The 26,539-nt window shown below is 43.2% G+C and overlaps 1 protein-coding gene across 3 annotated transcripts in view; it reads right to left on the reverse strand.

The window, feature by feature from the left end:
- Positions 1 to 26,539, reverse strand: part of fat1a (FAT atypical cadherin 1a) — a 113,484-nt gene that overhangs the window by 48,246 nt on the left and 38,699 nt on the right. For all 3 annotated transcript variants that reach the window (XM_080419612.1, XM_080419613.1, XM_080419611.1), the window contains exons 4-7: positions 23,948 to 24,009; positions 13,521 to 13,850; positions 10,852 to 11,068; positions 8,568 to 8,707 (exon numbers count right to left, since the gene is read on the reverse strand). In XM_080419612.1, the coding sequence (XP_080275738.1) occupies positions 8,568 to 8,707; positions 10,852 to 11,068; positions 13,521 to 13,850; positions 23,948 to 24,009 (749 nt within the window). The remainder of the gene's footprint in view (positions 1 to 8,567; positions 8,708 to 10,851; positions 11,069 to 13,520; positions 13,851 to 23,947; positions 24,010 to 26,539) is intronic.

Consider the following 26,539-nt stretch of genomic DNA (forward strand, 5'->3'; position numbering starts at 1 on the left):
GAAAAACAGAGAGAGAGAGAGAGAGAGAGCTGAGAGTGAAAACAGAGAGAGAGAGAGGGGGGTGGGGGGGGGGGGGTGTTCTGTGTTTCAGGCCAAGGCTGCCTGCTTGGCATTGCTCCTTCTGGTCCGTGTTGGAATGCTTGATCCCCTCGGCCGGATCAGCTGATCCCTCAGACGTCTTCCTGGAGCCACAGTGGACCACACGGACCACCCAGCACATCCGACAACATCCAACAGCCACGGACGACACCGGGGGGGTGACGGGGACGACGACAAAACTAACCAGACTTTAAACCCCTTAGACGTATTAAATTTGACCCGAGTTGGCTCTGTACTTGGGCTGCTCTTTTTCCCTCTATACACCAAATCTCTTTGCCAAAAACAGCCACAAAAATTGCTCACAGCGCATCGCTAAAAAAACACGACGCATTGTGAGCTTGTAGATCTTCTGTAGATTTGTGGCTCTTGTTCCCGCAGAAGGTGGATGCTGGCGGGTTAACGGGGTATTATAGCTTTTGGAGGTTGTTCTTTCACACTTCACTTTTAAATCTAGGGAAATCTTGGAATTTACCTGCAATCTGAACGTGACGGACAAGCACCGACGGCATGGGGGGCTTTCACAGCAACCCAGCCCATCGCCATGCACATAGAGAGGATGCCATCCCCAGCACACACACACACCTTCCCTGCCAGGTGACAGATTCTGGGCACATGCAGGACACTGGCACTGAGCACCGCTACACGTTCCCAACACGGGATTAACAACAGTAGGCTGTTCATGTTCGGGGGGGGGGTTTCATTCCAAACCCTCCCCCTCCTCCCCCCGAAAAACAGAATTATTGTAATCCAATGCAATGCCGCGGCCAAACCTAACCAAATGCACAGCTTCTGCACACTAGAATGAAAGGCTGTGCATCAGAAATAAATAAATAAAAGAGCTAGAGGGAGGGAGGGAAGGAGAGAAGTAAGGAGATGAAGAAAAAAAAAAACAGAATACATTCCAGGGAGAGGGGGGAAATAGGCCAGCCAGTCTGGCAGCGCGGCCTGCACATGACTTTGATTTGAGGAATAGATAAGTCAGACTTTTCACGAGGTGTGCTGTGTGTGTGTTGGGGGAAATCTAAAACTGCGGAAAGTCCAGGCTCTGTGAAATGCTGCAGCACTACAAAAGGTGAAACAGCATCCTATTACTAAACTAAACTAAACTAAACTAAACTAAACTAAACTAAACTAAACGCACACACACACACACACACACACACACACACACACACACACACACACACACACACACACACACACACACACACACACACACACACACACACACACACACACACACACACACACACACACACACACACACACACACACACACACACACACACACTCTTTATTTAAACTGTGAAGACTGAGATTTCATTTCTTTTTATATTTTGCCAAGCCCAGAGACTTGATGTCTCTCAACATAATCAAAAGAATCCACTTACAGGTAAATTAAAGTAATTACTCTCATTAAGGAAATGTCAAGGCTGTGTAGAACTAAATCATTAATAACCACAAGCTGTGCAGATACTGGATTGAAGCCCGTTTTCCTAAAACATTGTACTTGCATCGAGCAACATCTTAACTTTCAACAGTCTATGAGGGGTGGCAAAGGTAGCCTATAGTGGCAAGAGTGTCTGTCCTGCAACAGAAATGTCACAGGTTCAATCCCCTCCTCACTTCAGCTCCGTCTGTGCTCTTTCAGAGCTATACCGTCACCTCAGCCTCACTGACAAGCCATTAGAAGCGTGCATGGAATACCAAAATGTCAGTCTGGGCTCTACTACTGCATGTGGTGAATCATTCACGACAGTAGATAAATGTCTTTAGCAGAAACGGCCGTTATATCTGCACACCCAAAAAAATATACTTCTCACACCTCAACAGGCTTTCAACCTGGCGTAGATATCGGCTATTGGCATCAAAATATACTTAAAGTACCAAAAGTAAAAGTACTAAAATGTTTGTAAACAGCTGATCTGCAAGCTCACAACGCAAACTTGTAGATCTGCTATTTTCAAATAGCCTATGTATAAAATAGGGCTAAAGTGATTAATGTATGTTTTATAATATAATAATTTATATCTGCAAAGTAACTAGTAACTAAAGTTTTCATATAATTGTAGTGTAGCAAAAGTACAATATTTGCCTCTGAGATGAAGTGGAGTAGAAGTAAAAGTAATGAAAATTGGAAATACTCCAGTAAAGAAAAAATACCTAAAAACTGTACAGTACTTGAGTAACTGTACTTAACTTTACACCACTGCTTTTACACACTCCCCCCCCCCCCCCCCCCCTCACACACACACACAGAGGTGAAAATGTGTCTCTTCCTTGTGTGTAGGCCTGTAACAGGATGGACTGTGATGGCTGAGGGGGAGTCTACAAAGCGCTTCATGCTAATGAGGTCCGACGCTACTGAGAAAAGACGAGCCTTATGGCTTTGAAGCCACGTCGGTGCCGTGACTAATTGTGTTATGTCATTTTCCCCTTTGTGGACAGACATATGAGCTGTTCTGGTCAACGAACGCACGCCGCCATGGGACAAAAGACAGCGGAACGCAGCGATATTTATAGTTTTTCGGAAACGTGACCCACCTTTTGAGTGTGATCATTTTGGAGTGGAAAAAAGTCAGTATGCCCCGCTAACTAAGGTTCATTTCCAGAGTGTATATCCGCCGCAGTGGTGGAAAGTAGCTGAGTACTATTTACTCAAGTACTGTACTCAAGTACAATCGTGAGGTACTTTTACTTTACTGGAGTATGTCCACATTTCAATACTTTAATTACTTCTACAGCACTACATCTCAGAGGCAAATATTGTACATTTTACTCCACTATTATTATTTGAAAACTTTAGTTACTAGTTAGATTTTGATTATTATTACAAAACATACATTAACCACTTCAGCCCTATATACATTTCGGCCATTTGAAAATAGCCGATCTACAAGCTCACAATGCGTCGCACCGCGACGCATTGTGAGCTTGTAGATCGGCTATTTTCAAAAGTTTTTTTATACATTTAAAAACTTGTGAAACAGGACATTTTGCATAATGAGTACGTTCTACTTTTCATACTTTTAAGTACATTTTGATACCAATACTTTTGTACTTTTACTCAAGCCAATTTTAAATTCCGGACTTTTACTTGTAACAAAAGTATTTCTACATTGCAGTATTGATACATTTGAGTACTTTTTCCACCACTGTATATCCGTTTCTGGCAGCCCCACAGATGAAGCGTTTCTCTCCTCAAAAGGTGTCTTCCTGTCAGCTAACGCTAGCTACTTCACATGCCACAATGGCCCATCAGTTGCTACATCAGGGTCTTCAAACGTGACCTATGGCCCTGTGTCACATGTCAATGCCTCTAGCCTTTAATTCCGTCTCACTTTTCATGTCCTAATTACTTTATCAATAATCTCAAACAAAGGGACATGGAAGGAGGAATGGCAGCTATAGTGCACGTCACGGCTGTGACGGCAGGTTATTGACCCTGAACGTTTTGCTGAAGGTTGTTGAACTGGAGGAGGACGCCACTGAGATGGCGGCGGAGGCAGCGCCTCAATGGCCAAGGGGCTCGGGTTGATGAAAAGCCTCATTCATACGTAGTGACAACAAATGGATTCTTCTCAGGCTGCGGTCCGCTGGACGACCCCTACCCCCCAACCCCACCCACACACACACCCCTACACACACACACACAGACACGCACACATACACACACACCTCCCCCACTACCACCTTTTGCGGAAGAGGTGGGCCAAACATGGTGAATCCTATACCAGTGGCTCTCATACATTTTCATGTCAAGTTCCCCCCCGAATTAATATGTATTTGGCCACGGACCCCCGTCAGAAGATATTTTGTGCCAGAGACCCCCATACAAGAATTGCGTTGTTAAATCGCTTATAAAACATTCCAATTTTTTTCAAGATTATACATATTTTTTAATAGCCGTTGTCAAGGCAACTTCACTGGTACCTATTCCTTTTTAAATGTGTTCAGACTGTCCTTCTTACTTGAAACAGTCTCTGGAACCATATACTATACATCACCATACCCACTTAGAAATACACAACATCCCTATTTTACTGTTCCCAAAAGAATCTTTTCTGAAGTTGGACGCAGGTCACTCCACTAAAGCTCCATTTGACCGAAACAATCTTCCTCTTTCTCTCAGATCTGTTACCTCTCTTGGCCGCTTCAGGACCTCCTTGTATTCACATCTCGAAACTACCTGTTCATGCTTTTAGCACTGCTTGTGCTTACGTTTATTTCTGACTTTGATACAGGTCATAGTACTGTATTCTCCATTTCTTTGTTTAACCCATTAAGACCTGGGACGCATCCGTGTCATTTTTTGATTTGAGCTAAAAAGCATTATTTTACACTTTGGCTATTCAAAAATAGCAGACATACAAGCTCATAGCGCGGCACCGAGTGCCGCGCTATGAGCTTGTAGATCTGCTATTTTTTAAAAATGCAGAACATTTGTGCAAATCTTTGAATATATATATTTTTAAAGCGAACGTTTGTAACTCAAATCTTTGCTTCTGGGGGTCCCTGGAACAAAATATTTTGAGATGGGGGTCTGCGGCCAAATACATACACATTTTGGGATCCTTGACATTAGTTTTTTCAAAAAACTGTTAGGATTTAGAAGACATTTTGCGGAATCGGAACCTCAGGCCTCAATGGGTTAAAATGAGTTGAGGGCTGGGGGTGTGGGTGGCAGAGGGTGAGCAAGCTAATTGCATCTGTACATGTGTGCATTGTGTGTTGTGTACTTGCACTGTATGTAATGCTTTACGTATGTGCATAGGACCCCCTCTAAAAGGAGATGCTGCATCTCAAGGGGCTATCCTCTCAATCAATTCTGACCAATATGACGCAATATGAATACATTTGGCTGGGTGCAAGATGTGCAGAAAGATGCAACATGTGGCATAAGGTATTTATTTAGCCCCCCCGACTCACATAAGAATCCCATGCAGAGGCAAACGCACATGAAAGCGCTCCCCGGCTCAAGGAGCGGAGCAGAGGGACGACCAGGAGGAAGGAGAGAACGCAGAGGAATGCACACTTTAAAAAAAGAACCTCTGGCTAGACGGCACCATGCAGCATGCTCGCCCTGCCTGGGGAATGAGACAATGGAAGATTCCTGGAGCTCCCCGCCGATGGGGGGAGAAAAAAAAAGAAAAGGAGTACTTTCTGCTGCTGCTGAGAGGAGAGATGGCAGGCAGACGGTATAGGAAGAGGAATGTGGACCCACCACCAGGACCACCACTTAAAGCCCAGAGAGTCAGAAGAACCCACTAACTCAGTACTCAAATGTTTTACTTAAGTAAAAGTATCAATACTGCAATGTAGAAATACTCTGGTACAAGTAAAAGTCCTGAATTCAACATTTACTTGAGTAAAAGTACAAAAGTATTGGTATCAAAATGTACTTAAAGTACCAGGAGTAAAAGTACTCATTATGCAGAAGGTCCCATTTCAAAGGTTTTCAAATGCATAAAATGTGTAAAAACCTTTTGAAAATAGCAGATCTACAAGCTCGATGCGACGCATTGTGAGCTTGTAGATCGGCTATTTTCAAATGGCCAAAAATGTATATAGGGCTGAAGGGGTTAATGTATGTTTTGTAATAATAATCTAATTTGTTACTAAGTAACTAGTAAAGTTTTCAAATGATTGTACCGGAGTAAAAAGTACAGCATTTACCTCTGGGATGTAGTGGAGTAGAAGTAAAAGTATTTACCTCAAAATTGTACTTAACTTTAAAAAAAAAAAAGTACTTAGTTACTTTCTGGTCTAACTTCATCTCAGCTGAAGTTCATCCATATTGAATGACTGCCATCAGGGAACATGTAAGGGAATGTTTTATCGTTATTTTCTAATGGCCTGCCAGATTTTCTAGACAAGTTAATACAGGACTTGAGGCAACACCAAATAAATAACACAGGGTCCAGGGTTGTGTACAGGCTTTTCCAAATTAAAATGGAAGCATCGTCAAGGTACTGTATGCAGCCATATGTAGAGTCAAGAGCTTTGCCAGCATCTTTCAGACCCCACATCTCTAGATCAGTGTTTTTTTCAAATGTTTTGTGGACAAGGCACAGCTATGGGCACGTCAAAATCTTGCAGCTTGTAGATCCACTATTTTCACACATTTTCTGATGATTCTCTTGTATGATGAAGTCGGACATTCATTCATGAACAACAAAAATGTGAAATATGGAGATTCAAGGTTTCTGACAGACAGCGGCAATATTCAAGAAATGGTCTCAACTACTCGTTCCTTGACAGGTTCAAAATGCACCTATACATTCCTGACCTTAATACACATCCATTGCTCCCAATGAGCAGGTTGGTGCCTTGCATGGTTTCCTCCGCCATCGGTGTATGAATGTGTGTGTGAATGGGTGAATGTAATGCACAATCTATGTAATGCGCTTTGGATAAAAGCGCTATATAAATGCACCGTTTACCATTTTTATTTACATCACATTCAAATATGTTCCAAGGACAAGCCTTTGTGTGAAACCTGCCATCAAACGTGTGAATTATCCTTCAGCAGCAAATATTTTCCGTGTGCATTTTTACCAACAAGTTAAACATGTTGCATTCCGCCAATGACAACAACCGGCCATATTCTGCCTGCCAACAAGTGGGTTAGTGGGGTAGATATGTAAATGTCCACGCATTTAATATACATCACAAAGACATTCTTATGTGCTGTCAATTTAAAAGGGCTATTTCTTAAAATAAACAAACAAATTATTTACGCACACAATCTCATATATATCCCAATAAACTATAAGCCATCTCACCCACACACACACACACACACACACACACACACACACACGTCCATTTGTCTTAAGTTAATGAGAGTTTTATAGTTTAGAATTTATCCTCTTAATGATGTCATTTTGGGGACATGTATTCCATGTAGACATACAGACACAGTAAACACAGCTCAGTGAAATGATGAAAATGAACTAAAATATAATAGCGTGGCCTAAAGACTCCCGATGGAACGCAACTTAGAGAACACATTACAACAACTTTAGCGCTCAAGGATTCAGCGGAGAAATCAGCTGGATCAAATCAATCTTTGCAACCCAGAAAAATTCAATTCAAATGAAAAAGCATCAACTGCATTCATTTACCACTGGGACAGGATTCAGTTCAGATGACCCCTTTAAGAGAACTTCATGACATTCAGTGAGTATATTTACTCAAGTACTGTATTTAAGTATAATTTAGAGGTACTTTCCATTTTTCAATATTCTATACTTCTACTCCACTACATCTCAGAGGCAAATATTCACTTTTTACTCCACTACAATTATTTGACAGCTTTAAATACTAGTTACTTTGCAGATTTACATTATTACTACAAAACATTCATTAACCAATGTAGCCCTCTTTTATACTTATCTAAAAACTCTCACAACGAGTCACAATGTGACACGTTGTGAGCTTGTAGATGTGCTTTTTTGAAATAAGTACTTTTACTTTGGTACTGTAAGTAAATGTTGATGCTAATACTTTTGTACTTTTACTCATGTCAAATTTTGAACACAGGACTTTTACTAGTATTTCTATACTGTGTTATTGCTACTTTTATTTAAGTACTTCTTCCACCACTGATGATGACATTCATAAAACACCAACACTGTTCCCTCTTTCACTCTACACTTCCCTTTTCCCATCTCTTTCATCTCTCTATTACTCCGTCTCCATCCTCCTCTACCCCTCCTTCTGTACCTTCCTGCAGCTCTCCATCTGCCAAGCTTTCCTCCCTGACTCCGTCTGTCTGTCCCTCTCTGTCTGTCCCTCTCTGTCTGTTTGTCTGTCTGTCTGTCTGTCTGTCTCTCTTCCTCCCACCCTCCCTTCAGAATATTCACACTACCATGACAAGCCGTCATGCAGTGGTGGAAAAAGTACTCAAATGTTCTACTTAAGTAAAAGTATCAATGCTGCAATGTAGAAGTACTCTGCTACAAGTAAAAGTCACGAAATTAAAAGATTACTTGAGTAAAAGTACAAATGTATTGGTATCAAAATGCACTTAAAGTATCAAAAGTAGAAGTACAAAAATGTTTGAAAATAGTAGATCTACAAGCTCACAACACGTCGCGGCGCGTTGTGAGCTTGTGGATCGGCTATTTTCAAATAGCCTATGTATAAAATAGGGCTAAAGTGGTTAATGTATGTTTTATAATGTAATAATGTATATCTGCAAAGTAACAAGTAAGTTGTCAAATAATTGTAGTGGAGTAAAAGTACAATATTTGCCTCTGAGATATAGTGGAGTAGAAGTAAAAGTACTGAAAATGGGAAATACTACAGTAAAGTAAAAAAATCCTCAAAAGTACAGTTAAGTACTTGAGTAAATGTACTTAGTTACTTTACACCACTGCTCCCACCCTCCCCTTCACAATATTCACACTACCATGACAAGCCGTCATGGCGGCATCCAGTGTTTCATTAGCGGGTTCAATTACCTGGGTGCTGATGGTTCTGTTGCCGTCGGTAGCCTCCACCGTCAGGTTGTAATTTGATTTCAGCTCGGCGTCGAGGGGCCTCGCCACGATCAGCGTCCCGCTGGCCTTGCCCACGTCAAAGCGGTTGTCATAATTGCCACCTGTCGAGTCGTTTTTTTTTGTTGTTGTGTGGTGATGGAGGTGGGAGGGAGGGAGGGGGATGTGGGCAAACAATGGAGAGGGAACAGCACGTTAGAGATGGCAGGACAGCTAACAACGCTATGCTAACACTGAATGAAAGGGGAGGGGTGGTGGTGGTGGGGGGGGGGGTGGAACTGTCAGAGAGCTAACAATGTCAACAGGAAGAATGCTGCTCGATATATACTGCTATACAACCAGTGTTGCCAGGTCTGCTTATTATAATTTTCCCCCAAGATTGTATTTGAAAATAGCAGATCTACAAGCTCACAACGTGTCGTGATGCGACGCGTTGTGAGCTTGTAGATCTGCTATTTTCAAATAGCTGATGTATGTGTTTTAAAGTGCTCATGTGGCCCATAGTCCCTTCTTTTGGGCTTGTTTTCCTAGACCTGGTTGCTTGTTTCTCTCACAGAATCTGGCAACACTGTATACAACTACACAATACAAACTGCACTATTATCATTTTTAGTATTATCTACTAACATGAAGTTCAAGTTGTGGTGGGTGCACACGCATATGGCCATATATGGACTGGACATTTGCGACGTGAGGCACGAATGTTAAAGGTTATTCAATACAATAACCCAGCAATGACAGGCAGTCTGATAACGTGGTGTGAAGTTATCAGTCCAAATACGGACATGACTGACACAACGGTCAGTTGTCAGCGGGCGTGTGTCCAGATTATGCCCATAAATCTCCTCCATCAACGCAAATCAACGATAATAGGCAACTGTTACGTCACAGTACTAAGTGCCTGGAGTATGCCCAATTATGGACATGCCTGATGTCACAATACTGCAATTATAGCTGACTGACAACATAGCAATAATTTCTGTTGTGTCTGACATCATAAGCCTATATATGGAGACCCCCGAAATCATCAAATTGATTATATCCAAATATGGACATAGTTAGAGAGACTAGGGGAGCTTGATCAGCACAAGAGAGGGAGAGGGACTGTTATCAATACGGCATTAGCTGCCAATTAGCAAGTTCTACCTCTAAACTATCACTGTGAGCCATCTATGCCACCTTGTGTCCATGTTGGACGTGTAGAGTTCAGCTATCTAGCTGAACTCTACACGTCCAGCATGGCCGCAAGGTGGAATTGCTGCTGATCAATTGCTATTTACTCATTGTAAGTGAATAACTAAGACTATGGTGTTACAGTATGTATGTGATAAGCAAATTATAAAACGACGAATTCCTGGGATGATAATCTATAACATATATACACACATATTTCCTAATTGGCCATTTATCCAAATTTCCCACTATAACTCATGTCATGTGATGGTTTTGGGAGAGGGGGGTGACACGGCACATTTTAACCACAGCTCACAACACACCACAGACAGGACAAGCAAACACTGCATGGCCATCTCTTAATACGCAGCAGCTACCTTCTGCTGTACAGTTGTGGTCACAAGCCATCTGAAGAATGTAAAACATCTCAGTAGCCTCTACGTCGCCTTGCAAATGGAATAATAATGAGAAAAAAAAAATCCATCCAGAAAGAACATTCCAGAGAAAAATAAAGAAGAGAAAAGAGAAGAAAAATGTCAGTGACAAATTGATTAGACAGAGGTAAAGGTAGGAGAGGGAGAGAGAGAGAGGGAGAGGGAGAGAGAGAAGTCAAGCGTTCACACAGAAAAAGGTATTATAAAAGTTGTTTCATGCACAGAGTTCATCTCAGGCTAAGTAGTCAAAGTCAAGAAAAGTTTATCTTACTCAACAGGAGAAGTTAGTTTGTAGATCTGAGAGTACTAGTGTTAAAGACAAGCTAGATTAAGATTATCCCAATGCACTTGCATGCGCACGCACACACACGCGCACACACACACACACACACACACACACACACACACGTCGCGCGTGCGCAAACACACACACACACACACACGCGCACGCACACACACACACACACACACAAATATATTGCATAACATATAGTGCATTAATTTCACCTGGAAACACTGAAAGTTAGACACACACCCACAATCAATTTGACAAATACACTCGCACACACACACAACTTAAGGAACTCCAGATCGGACGCACTAATCGGTGTGTGTGTGTGTGTGTGTGTGTGTGTCTGTACCTGTGATTTCAAACCACACGGGAACGTCGGAGGTTTCGGTGGTGATGACGCCCACCATGTGGGCCACGCGATCGCTCTCCATGACGGAGAAGGAGAAGGGCGCCTCCTCAAACACCAGTGGAGACGCGTCGGCCTGCACCTCCGGCTTGGGGATCCACTCGATGTGCAGGCGACAGGTGGAGGACTTCTGAGGGCGGCCGTTGTCCACCGCTTTGATCTGAGAAAGACGTGGATGTTTGTGTCACATACATTAACGCAGGAACTGGTGCCATTTGTAATGGAGTAAATGGAGAAGACTCGTCGCCCAATGTTCCAATAGGAACGGGAGGAACTAAGTAAGTCTAAGTAAGGTGCCATTTGTTCATATATAGCATCCTGGTCTGTAAAACTGTCACGTGTTAATTTAACTCTGAGAGAATACAAATTAAACCAAATGGACCCGTATAAGCTCCATTTGGTTTCATTTGTGCACTCTAGCGGTTACAAATGGATACAAATGGATCCTCTAGTCTACACACACAATCCACTTTGTTAGTCTGTAAGTTAGCACAGTGATACAATCCATTGTTTATATTGTAATTGGATGTAAGGTTGTGAAAGTCTTTATTATAACTGATGCATGACTCGGTCGGGCCTAATCGTTTGCCTGAGACAAGTTCCTAATACAAACAAATGCATATTGTTAATGAATCGGATTCCGATATGAGACAAGATTTTTGTCTCAGTGTTTTGTGTTGCAGAGTGAAGGGAGAAAAATAGATCAAATTCCAACTTGCTGACACGTTCCACACTTTTAACCCATTAAGACCGGGAACGCATCTGTGTCATGTCTTTGGCTATTCAAAAATAGCAGATATACAAGCTCATAGCGCGGCACTATGAGCTTGTAGATCTGCTATTTTAGAAAAATCATAAAAATGTGTGCAAATATTTGAGTTTTAAGTGAACATTTGTAACTCAAATCTTTGCTTCTGGGGGGGTCCCTGGAACAGGCCAAATACATATAACTTTGGGTGAAAAGACATGGAAAAGTTTGAGAATCACTGATTATAGTTTATAGTTTTTTTTTTTTTTTTACTTAGTATTTAGAAGACATTTGTAGAATTCCCCAGAAGCAAAGATTTGAGTTACAAATGTTTGCTTAAAAAAAATAAACACATTCAAAGATTTGCACCAATTTTGAAGATTTTTCAAAAATAGCAGATCTACAAGCTCATGGCGCGGCACTCGGTGCCGCGCTATGAGCTTGTATATCTGCTATTTTTGACTAGCCAAAGAAATCTAAAAATGACACACAGATGCGTTCCCCGTCTAAATGGATTAATCAGAGAGATGAGCCTTTATTCTCGTTGGGGCGATGTTCTTTCAGAATGCGCTAGACACAACACATCCCGGAGGTTACTGTACAAAGAATGTTGCAGAAATTGATGGTATGATAGGCAGAGCTTCGCTTTGGCATCTGGCGTGCATCTTTGACTGCTTGTCAGCTCAATTCAACATGATTCCTAAGATTGCATGGGAGTTATGCCTCCGAGTGACACGGCTAATCAGTCAACAACGTGTGTTACCTTAAAAAATCCCCACTGCTATTTAAAGCACAGCCTGTTTTTTGTTTTTCTGAAACGCCAGGTTAACGATAGCTTGTAAGGATTAAATAAAGAGAGACAGAGAGAGTTCTAGAGAACATTTGGGTGGAACGGGTCAATATGGTGGCATCATCCCTGATGCAACACTCCCGATGTTATCCCTCAGTAGACATGGAGCTGGTATGAAGATCCGTTTACTCCTAAGAGACTAGTCTAAACAACCTCCAAACATCTGACCCAGACCAGTCCAAACATCCTACACAGTCAAATCTGGAGTCCTAGTTTAACTCTACTGAGTGTTGAGACATTCTTATACTCTCAGAGTTAAAAATACACTCTGGATTTAGTTATGAATACCAGGGGACACTACTACTTAAAGGAGTGGGGGGAAATTATGTGTAGTTTAATAATTGTAATAAGTGTTTATTAGAGTGTGTGTCCATATGGGTTGTTTTATGTGTTGCCATTTTCTTTTACCTTATGTGACTTTATCTTAATTTAGATTTGGAATGCAGAGAGAAATAAGTTAGCGTGGGGTGGGGGCAACATATAACACAGGTCTTGAATTGAACCGGGGACAATATGATTGTGCGGTTGATAAAGCTACCGGCACCTGTGTAGCTGTTTGTTCACTAGTTAAAGGGATATTTCACTTTTATTTTATTTTATCGTCTACTCAGGCTTTTGTCAGCCCCCAAGACAGTTTTTAAGTTGCTTGATTCAGTATTTAGATATTTTATATTAATTGTATCAGACACGCCCCCTTCCTATACAAACCCATTGTAACTTCAAACTGCATTTTAACCATGATAGATTCATCGAAAACACCCGTCCTTGGTTCTGGTGACTCATACTGCCCCCGTAATAGGTGAGGGGGCCGTGTTTTTTCGATTACTTTTTTCATTTATTATTCTTTTATTATTTTCATTTGAAAAAAATATATATTTATTTTGGTCACTCAAAATACACTTTCTGTCTATTATCCAAAATACATGTACCTTCCGGTTCTTTTTTTTCAATGTACAGAAACCCCTCCCTTTCGTTATGGGATCCCCTCCGCTATCCCACACATGATATACTCACTGTGAGAATGTCGTAATCCCCCGCAGCGGAGAACTTCTTGGAGGACACCAGGCCCGTCTTGGGCTCGATGAAGAACTTGCCGTGCTCGTTGCCCTCCTCGATGCTGTAGGAGATCTCGGCGTTGGGGCCGTTGTCGCGGTCCGAGGCGATGACCCGGTACACCGGGTCCCGCTTGGCCGACCTCTCCTTCTCCGGCCTCTCGCGCTCCGGGAGCTTGATCTTGTAGATCTTCTCCAGGAAGAGAGGCCGGTTGTCGTTCTCGTCCAGGACCTTGACGATGACGCGCACCGTGGTGGACTTGGCCGGCACGCCGTGGTCGATGACGGTGATCTGTAGAATGAGGAAGAAAAGCATAGACTTATTGGCTGACCGATTGATTCATTGATGATGATGATTATTGATTCGCTGATTGACTGGTTGGTTGATTGTTGATGAAAAAACATGTAAAAAGTCTGTTGTTTGGATGGCTGGCTAAGTGATTGATTCAAGAACTCTGCTCACAATGCGTCACATCGCGACGCATTGTGAGCTTGTAAATCGGCTATTTTCAAATGGCCGAAATGCATATAGGGCTGAAGTGGTTAATGTATGTTTTGTAATAATAATCAAAATCTACAAAGTAACTAGTAACTAAAGTTTTCAAATAATTGTAGTGGAGTAAAAGTACAATATTTGCCTCTGAGATGTAGTGGAGTAGAAGTAAAAGTACCGAAATTGGGAAAAGTAAAAATGCCTCAAAATCATACTTAAGTACAGTACTTGAGTAAATGTACTTAGTTACTTTACACCACTGAGTAGGGCCTAAGGGGGAAAAACATAAAAAAAGTCGAAATATTGAGATACAAGGTTTCCTACCCTACAGCAACAATATCCGTATAGCCTAAAAGCCAACGTCAACAATTGTTCAGTCTGGTAATACAGGCAATATGTCAGGAAAAAGAGAAAAATGAGCCGTAATAAAATAACAAACACAGTAAGTGATATCACGTTGTCATCATAAAACACATTCAAAGAGACCCGAGATGCAGCGGTAATTATGTAGAAACACCAAGAGATAATGCTACACAAGTGTAGGGACGCTATGCTGTGAATTCTTAAAAAGGTTCATTGTGCAACAGGCGAGCGTTATATAGCGATAAACAAGGGGAATTATTATTATTATGACAAGCTGCTGTGTTTCAAGACAAGACATCTCTCCTCCTCCCCTGTTGTTCCTCCTCCTCGCTCAACATCCTCTGTCTGTCACAGAGTTATGTTATCATCAAGCTGAAGAGGTGGGAAGCAGTGGTGTAAAGTAAGCAAGTACATTTACTTAAAGTACTGTACTTAAGTAAACTTTTGAGGTATTTGTACTTTACTTGAGTGTTTCCAATTTCCAATACTTTTACTTCCACTCCACTACATCTCGGGATTCCAAATATTGTACTTTTACTCCACTACATTTATTTGAAAACTTTAGTTACTTTGTAGATTTAGATTATTTTTACAAAACCTACATTAACCACTTCAGCCCTACATACATTTCGGCCTTTTGAAAATAGCCGATCTACAAGCTCACGATGCGTCGCATCTTTTGTACTTTTACTCAAGTACATTTTAAATTCCGGACAGAGTATTTCTATATTGCAGAATTGATTATGAATGGGATTATAAAACGCCAAAATGTTACACTCACTTCTCAACACACGAAAGCTGCACGGTAAACACAGTTTAAACAAAGATAGGAAAACGTTTGAAATAATATTTTGTAACGCAAAGAGCCACATTGACTGTGACTATTTATTTCACAAGATTGTATCACACAACGCAGCTTTAAAAGATCAAGATGGCTACGTTTGGAGGTCATTACTTCCACAACCTTGAATAAACAGCGATGCGTTGGAAAGCAAAACAACTTTTTTCTTCCGCTTGCTCAGGGCTGATCCCCACTAAGTGGATTGGTTGTCAAAATTAAAGGGATTAGCTGTCATAGGGTCTTTTTTTTTCAGATCCTGAAACATATGTGTGCCTGATGCAAAGGCCGCTCACGCACTCGCTGCTTCCCTCGCTTGAAGATGAATCAGCACCTCATCTTTATCCCATTAAGACCTGGAACGCATCTGTGTAATTTTTTTGATTTGAGCTAAAAAGCATTATTTTACACTTTGTTTGGGCTATTCAAAAATAGCAGATATACAAGCTCATAGCACGGCACCGAGTGCCGCGCTATGAGCTTGTAGATCAGCCATTTTTAAAAAATCGTGATTTTTTTTTGCAAATCTTAGAATATATATTTTTTAAAGCGAACATTTATAACTCAAATCCTTGCTTCTGGGGGTCCCTGGAACAAAATATTTTGAGATGAGGGTCCGCGGCCAAATACATATCATTTTGGGTGGTCCTTGACATGAAAAGGTTTGAGAACCACTGACATAGTAACATAAGTCTTTTTTTTTTAAAGGATTTAGAAGACATTTTGTAGAATCGGCATCAGGTCTTAATGGGTTATTCTGTCTGTTTTTACCCTCCTAATCTTCTTTACTGTGAATGGATTCATTGCAAAAGTCAAAACACCAGGCCTACTTTCTGAAGATAAAAACGGCTAATAAAGCAAATCCAAAAAGCATGCAGTGGAAGATGAATCGCTGTGTCTCGTATATGCCTCTGTCTGACAAAATGGGGCCTCTATAAAACAACGCTCCACAAAAAAAAAAAACCGTTTTCTGGTAATGCATCAATTTCAAACTTGCAAAAGATAAAATGATACTTCCAACCTTTTTTTTTCCCCTCGCAAAGCCCCAACAGTAACACAAGGCATGAAAACACAGTAAGACCCTGAGAGTTAAAGTATCCATTTGTAAGCCAGAGAGAGTGCAAATGCCCGTATCTTGGTTAGATTTGTACAATCCTCAGAGTTAAATTAACATTAAAGTATAGTGACACACAATGGACTGAGGCGATGCTAATGAATATTGGGAGGCCTTGATTTAAGTCACGGCGGACGGGCGGAGGAACTTTTGTTTCCCGGTAACGCAGTTAGCATTTCTTGCTAATTTGTGCCTCGGTTTTAATGGCCCCTAATCATTTAAGTGCCCAGTTGAGGGAGCTTAATGAAAACCGAAGGGGGCCACAAGCTGACCTAAACAAACCAGAGTGTCATCTTGTCTCGCAGATACAGACCCTGGGGCGCGTGTGTGTGTGTGTGTGTGTGTGTGTGCCTGTGTTCGTGCGCTCATCCTGAGGCCCGGGAGAAATGTGAACAATTCCAGCTTTAAGCGGTGAAATAAAAGGTCCAGAACAAATGTCACAAAGTCATTTAAAACCATCTGCTCAGCGTTTTAGCAGAAACACTTTGGGCTTCGGGGCCAGTCACACACCATTTGGTGCCGTGGTTGCCATTACCAACATAATGCTTTTTTTCCCCCTGTTTTGTTTCCGTAAAGCGTCAGCAGCTGCCCGTGCTGTTTGTGAAGGCAGAATTAATTAAATGAGATGACAAGATCCCTGTGTGCTCCTAACATGGAACACTCTCTCGGGAGAGATATGCCGCTTTGCCATCCGTCTACTGCGTAATGAACATTTCCATTATGGCCAGATGAGTTCATCTGCCCTCTGCTCTCCTGGTACAATTCCTGTTATCTCTCTGGCATTGAAAAAGCAGAAGGTAGACAGAAAGTCCAGATAGGACTCCAGTAATGCGAGCAACAGACGCACACGTTGTTGTAATGGGCATGGGAATGGAGGGAATCGTGTTGATTAAAAAGTTATTACAACAACTAAACCTCGCGAAACACAACTACGCTTAACCAAAAGGAACGTAGTGTTTGTGAGTGTTACCTTGTTTTTCTACCTTTATGAGGACTAAATGTCCTTTAAGTGCCAGAATTCAGGACATTTGCTGCTGCTCCCAAATAGAAGGATTTATTTTAAGGCTAGAGCTACAGTTAAATAAAGGAAAGGTTAAGTTCAAGTGAGGACTTTGTTTGTGTATCAGAGAGGATTCGTGCTTGGTGGTAGTGAATCAGTATAGAAAAGGGAATGAGGATACACGAATCCACAGAGCGCTGCCCTGTAGGTGGCGCCGCCATTGCTGCGGTGTCAGACTCATCAGCTTCTGCTGTGGTTCTGTCCGTCTGTTGACGTTACTCTTTACCTGCTTGGCTGTTGGAGCAGCCATAAACTACACAGGTTCGTCCCGATTCTCTGTACATCTTTGTAAAGTTAGCGTTAGTAAAAAGCAGGTAAAAGAGTAACGTGAGCAGTCAGTGACAGCAGCTGAATGACACCGCGCAGCAGCAGCTGACCGAGTCTGACACCGCAGCAATGGCGGCGCCCCCTACAGGGCAGCGCTCCGTGGATTTGTGTATAGTAAGATAATAATGTGTGTGTCTGTGCAAGTGTGTACGCACACATGTGCAAACACACACACACACACACACACACACACACACCTAGATTCCTTGTATAAAATGGTGAATTTATTGGCATTTATATAGCGCTTTTATCCAAAGCGCTTTACATAGATTGTGCATTACATTCATACATACACACACATTCATACACCGATGGCGGAGGAAACCATGCAAGGCACCAACCTGCTCATCGGGAGCAATTAGGGGTTCAGAGTCTTGCTCAAGGACACTTCAACAGAAACTCTTCTGGGGGAGCCCGGGATCGAACTGGAAACCTTACGGCTTCCATCCAGCCGCTCTACCCCTGAGCCACTGCCGCCCCTGTGTCCTCGGGGAAGCTGAGTGCCAAAGTGTGTGTGTGTGTGTGTGTGTGTGTGTGTGTGTGCGTGTGCGCGCGCGCGCTCACTACACCAATCCTCACATCTCTCTCCCTTTTCGACTATTGGCTTGTTTGTTTGTATTTTTTTTTCTTTTTTTAAATATCCCAACTCAATAAGTGACACAGACAACAAAGTGGACTCTCTCTCCACGTGAGACCACATTGTCTGTGACAAGAATCATCCCGAGAGAGAGAAGCCCCGAAAAAGGAAAGCGGGTGCAAACAGTCAAACTGCAGCCTATACCAGATCTGTCTGCCTCTAACTGGAAATCAATGAACGACTGAAGGAGAGAGCTGGTGGAACAGAGGGGAACAATCGCCTCTTGTCTTTTGGCTTTTTCCTTTCCTCCCTTTTTTTTTTACGCTCCCTCTGCAGGTCTGCGCCTGGCAGCGGAGCATGTCCTAACATGTCCACCCCACACACACACACACACACACACACACACCTCAGACAGACGCACAGCTCCCCGGGCCCACCGCTAGAGCTCCCCACTCAGACCACCGACTGCGGTCTGGCGTGCGCTCAACCACCCCCCCCCCCTGACTTTGGCTCAAACATGATGAACCAACGATTACACTCTCTCACACACACACACACACACACAAACAAGCACAGCATGCACACAAACACACACACACACACACACACACACACACACACACGTACGTACGCACAGTGTTGGAAAGTAACTAAGTACATTTACTTAAGTAATGGACTCAAGTACAATTTTGAGGTATTTGTATTTTACATGAGTATTTCCAATTTCCAATACTTTTACTTCTACTCCACTACATCTCAGATCCAAATATTGTACTTTTACCCTACTACAATTACTTGAAAACTTTATTTCGATTATTATTACAAATACATAAATTAACCACTTCAGCCCTATATACATTTTAGCCATTTGAAAATAGCTCATAATGCGTCGCGATGTGAGCTTGTAGATCTGCTATTTTCAAAAGATTTGTATACATTTGAAAACTTGAAATGCGACATTCTGCATAATGAGTACTTTTGGTACTTTAAGTACATTTTGATACCAATACGTTTACTTAAGTAAAACATTTTAGTACTTTTTCCACCACTGCGTACACATTGAAACATACGCATACAGAAATACAGAGACATAAGAGATGTGACCACACACACACACACACACACACACACACACACACACACACACACACACACAGAGGGAGAGATATACACACACGTGCAGTCACATTCCCATACTGCCGTTGGCTCACACAGAGATATAATTACACATACACACACATACACACACACACACACACACACACACACACACACACACTTGATAGTATACCAACCCCCATCCATCTCGTCATAAAAGCTGAAAGCCCCCCTGCACTGCCTCCACCCCCCCTTGGCATCTGGTGCAAACAACACTCACCCCCCCCCCCCCACCCCCTACCCTAACAACACTCACACTACCCCCACCCTAACAACACTCACACTCACACACACACCACCCCTCCACCCCCACCCTAATTGCTCCACATGTTCAACCTCTTCTCTCCTCTGTTTCTATAAGCTAGAGTGCAACAAAAGCATTGTGAAGCACTAGATAGGATTTCAGAGCTTCATTCACTGGGGCAGCATCTAACACACACGTGCACGCACGCACGCGCACAGACTGGAGATCAGCTTCTCCCGAGGATATAAGGAAACTAGGGGTCTGTGTGTGTGAGGCAGGTCGCCAGGTTCAGGGGGTCCTTCCCCCTCCCGGAAGACCTACCTCAATAAAGAGCTTCCTGCTGGAATCCCACAAAACTCACGTGCACGCACACGCACACACACACACACACACACACACACACACACACACACCAGCCCAATTAACGCTCATGAACGCACACATATTGTTACTAACTATGGTTACACAGCTCTTCTCAGGCTGTGTTCACTTTGCCACTTTCAAGTTAATTAGGTCAAAGGTCCCAAAACCTGTTAAAAGTACAATTTTCATTCAATATTTAATATAAATCTTTCCTTGACGGTCATAAAAACATTATTACAACATAATTAGCACATCTGCAGAGGTTGGAGGTGGTCTCCCTACTGAGAAATGTAGATCCTAGGTGTCGGGTAGGACACCTACTGGTTAATGATGTCAATAAAGTTATTTGAAGCAGCCTGCGCACCGGATTGGACCTTAGATGGCGCCGTAGTTTAGCTATGTGAAAACGGGGCTCAAGTCACTTCAAGTAATTTTTTTAATGGACTTGTCCTTGAAGATTTATGACTTGTCAGGACAAGTGGGACAAGCCTTAATGTCTCGACCCCTGCTCTCCATCGGGAGAGGGAGAGAACTGACATAAAACTTATAGGACTGCAGCGTTGACATAATGGCACGTATTATTTCCCAGTACCAACTGTAACATTCTGAGACTTGGGAAGCTTAAAGTTCGACACACAACCACCACATCACTGCAACCTCGAACCCGTTACGTGGGTGGAAAAAGCTGTTGATCCGACTGGGAGTCGATGGAGATAAAGACGTCCAACACAGGACGACCGGTTGTTGGACAGAAAGAATACGGGGTGTTGGATTTGGCCAGGCATGAAAGAAGCTGATACGAGCCAAAATGTGTAGTAATATGGTTATTAAATGTCTAGAGGCGTTTCATCAAGGGGGAGGACAAAGCAAACAGGGATTTTTATGGACTCAGCTCGGGATGAAGCGTTTAAGTAAATAACCCCAGCGTCATGGTTTTTTCCAGAGGCGAGGATCGACTCTCTTTGAATTAGGCTACAGGCTGAACTTGGACCGGCACAATGGCGTTCAAACGCTGGCTGGCAAAGCGGAGGCGATGATGCAGACAGAACAAATTGCAGGGGACTTTGAGGAGGAGGAGGAGGAGTTGCAGCCTGGGAATCGTCTCTCTCTCAGCTCCTGCTTAAACATATCTAAACCCTCTCTCCAAGCTTGAGCTATATACTTAGACGTGTGCAGGTGTCACGCAGCCGAAAACATCCAATCTACAAGCTCACGCCAACGCATTGCGAGCTTGTAGATACGCTACTTTCACTACTTCGACCCATTGAAACCGAGAACGCATCTGTGTAACCACTCAAACCATTATTTCATACTTTGGCTTTTTCAAAAGTAGCAGATACACAGATATACAAGCTCATAGCGCGGCACCGAGTGCTATGAGCTTGTAGATCTGCTATTTTTTTTAAATCGTGAAAATGTGTGCAAATCTTTGAATATGTATATTTTTTAAAGCAAACTTTTTACTCAAATCTTTGCTTCGGGGGGGTCCCTGGAACAAAATATTTTGAGATGGAGGTCCGCGGCTAAATAAATTACAACATTTTGGGGGTCCTTGACATGAAAATGTTTGAGAACCACTGATATTATATAGCAATATGAGTGTTTCAAAAAACTGTTAGGATTTAGAAGACATTTGTCTTCAGGTCTTCGTGGGTTAACGTGATAATGTCACAAGACAAAATATAAAATAATGGCATTCAATTATGAAAAAAACGCAAAAATATGGATAGACACGGTTGTCTGCCTGACAGCGGCGGTGTCTCTCTTTGTACGGACCAGGTCAAAGAGCCCTCTCTCTGCCGAGAGCGCAGGAAGGCATTTCCTTTGTCTCACTGAAAGACCTTGACATTCACATTTCTGAAGCGGAGGCTGATTTCATTCATCACCGAGTTGTAGATGGAAGGGATAAAGACGAACGGATGAGACATAATAAAATATCTCCTAAACGCCTGCCTCAGGGGAACTGAGCCAACGCAGTCTGAGCCTGTGTGTCTCCGTCTGTGTGTTGGTGTATTCATGTGTGTGTGTGTGTGTGCGTGTGTTTGTGTTGTGTGTACTCCTCCCACCCTGTCCCCCTTCACTATCATTACATATACTGTGGTCCCGGACTGCAATTACCGCAGCCTGCTGTACACTCAAAGTATAAAACATGCACGCAGGCACGGTCTCTCACACACACACGCACAAACGCACGGACACACACGCACAAACGCACGGACACACACACACACACACACACACACACACACACACACACACACACACACACACACACACACACACACACACACACACACACACACACACACACACACACACACACACACACACACACACACACACACACACACACACACACACACACACACACACGGCACTGGGCTTGGCAGAGAATGCATCTGCATTAATCGTCATCCAATGAAGCTTGCATTGTGCAACCTTCTAACGATCATTAAATGACCTCCAATCTGCTCATGTTCCTCTGTTGCTGGCGAGAAGGCAAACATGGCTGCATCAACACGCACACCAAGAGCGGAGAAACGGAGGAAGGAGAGAAGAGAGGCGAGAGATAGACAGAATGAAGGAGGAGGAGGAGAGAAAGAGGAGAGATGGACTAGACTAGAGAGAGAAGAGAGAGAGGGAGAGAGAGAGAAAGAGAGAACTGATCTCAATTAAAAATCCACAAGTTCAGACATCGGCTCTCTCCGTTAACTCTGGCTTCCTGTCCCGGCATGCCTCAGTCCCCGAGACGCAACAGTGGGGAAGAACAAAGGCAACAGTCACCAGAATCCTCCACAACGCACACACAGACACACACACACTCACACACACACACACCCCTCCGGAAATCAGAACAAGGTGAAGTTACTCGTCCTCGTCCACGCGGTGAAGACCCTTTTTCCCCCCCGTTGGCAACACCTGGACAGTTGCCAAAGAAACGCCGTAAAACCAGACGTGTTCATTTTAACTTTGAGAGTTAAACAAACTCTTCTCATTTTGCTGTGTAGGCTGACTGACAAAAGCCAGGCGCAAGTGGAGAGAGAGAGAGATTTAGCCTTTTTCGGAACTTGTAGAGGGTTGACCTTGAAAACAGACATGGAGTCTCGCCCCCGTCAGACGCGGAAGCCTAGTAGTGTGTGTGTGTGTGTGTGTGTGTGTGTGTGTGTGTGTGTGTGTGTGTGTTTTTTCTCATTTCATAAGAAAAAAAAGAAGTAGAAAACGTAACCACTTGAACCGCAGCGTCCATATTCTGGTGGGAACATTAGCCAAACATAGCCGATCTACAAGCTCACAATGCGTCGCAACACATTTAGATCGGCTATTTTTGGAGAGACTTGAGATTTGGTGTACTGTAGACCAACCATTTTCAGGCCAAGGAACCCATAGCTGAGAGAGAGTGAATCAGGGACCCCCACAACAAATAGGATTCATGTTGAATGTGTGTTTTCAGACATTTAACCACTTACACTCAATACTTTGTCTGCTCGTTTCCCCCTCTACACCAAACCTCTTCACAGAAAATGTCAGATCTACAAGCTTGCAACGCGTCGAAGCTTGTAGATCGGCCATTTTCGGTTGTTCACGACTTTAACCCATTGTTCCCTCCAGAATAGGGATGCGAGGGTTCAAGTGGTTAATGTAAAAAAAGAAGTCCCTATCACACACAGATTTGGCGGGCCCCCCTGCAGCATCTCTAAGGGCCCCCTACGGGTCCCGGACCCACCTGTTGAGGACCCCCTGGTGTAGACAAGTTGTAACTCAAGTCCGGTTCTCTAAAGACTACAGGGTCTTAAGTGTTTAACCACTTAAAACGGTTAAACAAAACAATCAAATCAAGGCACTTCTTCTTACCTCGAGGACGTGTTCATCCTGCTGCTCTCTGTCCAGACGCCTCGACGTGGTCGTCACCAGACCTGTTGGGACAGGATCATAATCGTATTAGCCACCCACACAACACACACACACACACAACAATGTTTATTTAATGTTCTGGTGTGTTTCGTCTCGTTTCCTTATCCACTCAAGACTGGTTTTATAACTTCATGGAATAAAGCAAAATTAAATCTCATGACTGAACCTTTTTTCTTCTTCTTTTTTGTATCCCTCGATTTTGTAACCCTTTTTTTAACCCGGTGCCAATTTTCTAAGCGATCCTGGGCACTACACTCCCCCTACCAGCCTAGGGAGCACCCAAGGCCGAGCTCATGCCTCCTTCAATGCATGAGAGCCAACTGACCTTCTTGTCACCTGACAGGGGAGAGTTTCCCTGGTTGGACGTAGCGCGTGGAAGGAACACATTATTCCAACCAGTTCCTTTCACCTCCATCAGGCGCCCCGGCTGACCAGGGGGAGGCAGTATCTTATCATGACTGAAAGTTTAATAATGATTTAGATGATGATGTTGCTGCTGTTCCACATACAGCCAACGAGTTGAAGAAATCACAGATTTAACATTAACCTTTGCTTTTATGACATTTCTGAGACCATTCATGTTTATGGAAGGTGCTTCTTAACATGTATTCCATCGCTAGTTTGATCAAAAACGCTTCAATCTTAAAATGACCGATAACCGAAAATAGCAGATCTACAAGCTCGCAACACGTCGCGCTGCGACGTGTTGCGAGCTTGTAGATCTGCTATTTCCGGTGCGCAACATGCTTCAACAGAAGACATGCTGGCTTCTACGGAATCCAAATGACTGAAATAAGTCGTGGCGACTGAGAACTTTAATACATGTAACTTCAAAAGTAGAGTGATCTACAAGCTCACGTGTCACAATGCCGACATAGGGACGCAAAAATAGGGGACGCCAGGGTGAAAAGTGTTTAATTCCCAAAATGTGATGATCATAAAGTCACAGGCCACAATGCCCCATGGTTCATGCAGACGAGGAGGGGAGATTTTCTGAATACCTGAGTTAACTTGGTTTGGAGCGCATGATGCCCTCTTGTTCTCTACTGTTAAAAATAGACGCCGGGGCTGACCCTGAGGATGCTTTGGAAGTGAAAGAAGTAAGAGAATTCCTGACTTTATGTTGTTTGCGCAGACCAAGCGGCCCCATTCACATGTCGTTGCGTAACTTGAAGCACCTGATGGTTATCTCATGACCTTCCGGAAGAGGGTTTGACAGAAGTCAAACTTAAGCGCACTTTGCGTACATAAGAGAATGCTGTCTTCTTCTTTTTTTTCTTTTTTTTTTGGGAGCACTCTGGATTTTAATGCATTGACAAACGGCACCAGGTAAAAGTTATTTACTCTCTACCACTGTTTAATCGAGTTCAAAAACGGAATAATCGAATTTAACGCTCAAAATGTTTCCTATTTTTTCCCCTTTTTTTAAAATATTTTTTGGGGCTTTTCTGCCTTTATTGATAGTACACAGTGAAGATAGACAGGAAACAGGGAGAGAGAGATGGGGAATGACATGCAACAAAGGTCGTCAGGATTCGAACCCGCAACGCGCTGACATTAGAGTCCATATGTGGTTTGCGCCTGGACCGCTAGGCCAGCGCCCGCCCGAAAACGTTCCCAGTTTTATTCAAAATTTGAGCTGAATCCTAACCCTGAGAAATGAATTCAAGTGTTTTTTTCACTGATCAGCAGCAACCACCTGTACAGAGTAGACGCTGCGGAGAGTTCAGTTATGGGTCTGAGAAAAGCAGGGGGGGGGGGGGGGAAACCGCCCTTTCCCCAAAGTGAGAGGCTTTCCCGTCCCGTGTGTTTGGTCGACCCAGTGGCCCAGACGTTAGGCCCCTCTGCCTTCCACATGTGAAATACCACCAAGGTCTGCCAACGCTGGCCAAACAGCAGCAGCGTCCTGGTGGGACTCCCCACCCTGCTTTTAACGCTTCCCACAAGCTGAATAAATACACACAGAGAGGCTGGGCAGACGGCAGACCCCCACACCCACACACACACACACACACACACACACACACACACCCAAGTGCTAACTGGTATCTCAAACCATTCTCCTGCTCCTGGAAAAAGGAGGGGGCTTATAAAGTCTATTTTCAACGTACAGACATTTTTTGGTTCTTTATTTTTATTTTTAGGCAGGTTGTGATGCCGTGTGACACGCAATGTTTTTTGTTTAGATCCCAGCACGGAACTACGTAGCAAAAATAAAACAAGGCTCAAGGCCCCGGGGTCAGAATAATCTTATTTTCTGTCAAATTCACAAAGAGAAGAGAAGAGAAGAGAAGAGAAGAGAAGAGAAGAGAAGAGAAGAGAAGAGAAGAGAAGAGAAGAGAAGAGAAGAGAAGAGAAGAGAAGAGAAGAGAAGGGATACGGGTCCCTTGGTTAGGTTATGAACAGGGTTACGCCGTAATAGCAGCCTTGCAGAGAGACGTTGAGTGCCGGGTAGAAGTGCCAAGTCCGACCGCACCAGAGCCGTCTGCCCTGCCACACTGCGCCTGATTAGCATAAAGCGGAGGATTTCCG

The sequence above is a fragment of the Gymnoscopelus braueri genome (assembly GCF_963280865.1).
Source record: "Gymnoscopelus braueri genome assembly, chromosome: 2".
Taxonomy (NCBI): domain Eukaryota; kingdom Metazoa; phylum Chordata; class Actinopteri; order Myctophiformes; family Myctophidae; genus Gymnoscopelus; species Gymnoscopelus braueri.